The following is a 1310-nucleotide window of genomic DNA, read 5'->3' as shown; positions in this document are numbered from 1 at the left end:
AAAAAAAAAAAGAAAAAACGTGCTCTCTGCTTTAACACCTCAAACCTTTAACTTGTTAATAGAGTAAAAGGAGTTGACCTGACCAAGATGGCTGACAGTGCTCCCCATTTAAAACAAGGTTTAAACCAGTTTTTCAGGTTTAATCTTGTTTATCTTTAATAAAACTTTATTATGATTTATTGATCAGCACCAAACCAAGACTTGGATCATTTTGTGATAAGGTTCCTCGATCAGCTGACAAATTTACATCTTTGTTTTGAACACAAACAGCTTCTCTCTTCCTGTCATCTGAGGTCCAGTCTTTKAAAGTGGACCGGACCAACCAGAACCTCTCATGTTCAGTTCCACTGCTCGTCAATCAGCTGACTGATCAATAAACAAACATGGAGCCCGTGGTTTCACTGATGTCTTTATTTTTCTGTACAAACATCCAGACGACTCTTCATCACACCCGAGAGGGGTACAGCATCTGTGGAGACAGGAAGCAGACTGTCAAAATAAAAGCCAGCAGTTTGTTTCAGTTTAAACATTGAGTGAACACATCAGGACCCACGAGACGAGAGGCCGTCAGAACCAGAACCAGAACTCACCACTCTGATTCTGTGTCCGATGGCTTTAGCCGGCAGGTTGCTGGTGAACTTGGCCCGGACCATCCCGCTGTTCCCGTGAGGGCGGGTCACCTTGCCCCAGATCACCCGGGTCCGGTTGGGTTTCCCTCCGGGCGTCACCGTGTTCCTGCAGACACAAAGCAGAGGCGGGGTCAGYCCCTGAGGCGAGCCCGGGTCAGGACCCGGCGGGGGCTCCTCCTTACTTCTTGGCCTTGTAGACGAAGGCGCAGCGTTTGCCCAGGTAGAAGTCCACCTGGTCTCTGCTGTAGCAGCCCTCCAGCTTCAGCAGCGCCGTGTGCTCCCGCTGGTTCCTCAGGCCTCGCTTGTAGCCGGTGAAGACGGCCTTACTCCACAGTCTGAGGTCAGTACACACAGTACACACTTTACTGAGGTCGGTACACACAGTACACACACTTTACTGAGGTCGGTACACACAGTACACACTTTACTGTGACAGTACACACACTTTACTGTGACAGTACACACATTTTACTGTGCTCAGTACACGCACTTTACTGTGGTCAGTACACACAGTACACACACTTTATTGTGGTCGGTACACTTTACTGTGACAGTACACACACTGTGGTCAGTACACACACTGTGGTCAGTATACACACTTTACTGTGGTCAGTACACACACTTTACTGTGGTCGGTACACACACTTTACTGAGGTCGGTACACACACTTTACTGAGGTCG

At 48.4% G+C, this 1310-nt stretch overlaps 1 protein-coding gene across 1 annotated transcript in view; it reads right to left on the bottom strand.

Annotated features, from left to right (window-relative positions):
* Nucleotides 1-396: 396 nt before the first annotated feature.
* The window catches only part of rpl35a (ribosomal protein L35a), a 3451-nt gene continuing 2537 nt past the window's right edge, over nt 397-1310 (bottom strand). Inside the window, exons 3-5 of the mRNA XM_014028761.1 lie at nt 812-964; nt 591-735; nt 397-469 (exon numbers count right to left, since the gene is read on the bottom strand). Coding sequence (XP_013884215.1) covers nt 446-469; nt 591-735; nt 812-964 — 322 coding nt within the window. The 3' untranslated portion in view covers nt 397-445. The remainder of the gene's footprint in view (nt 470-590; nt 736-811; nt 965-1310) is intronic.

This window comes from Austrofundulus limnaeus, unplaced genomic scaffold (genome assembly GCF_001266775.1).
Source record: "Austrofundulus limnaeus strain Quisiro unplaced genomic scaffold, Austrofundulus_limnaeus-1.0 Scaffold803, whole genome shotgun sequence".
NCBI lineage: Eukaryota > Metazoa > Chordata > Actinopteri > Cyprinodontiformes > Rivulidae > Austrofundulus > Austrofundulus limnaeus.
This window is presented reverse-complemented; position numbering and strand designations above follow the sequence as displayed.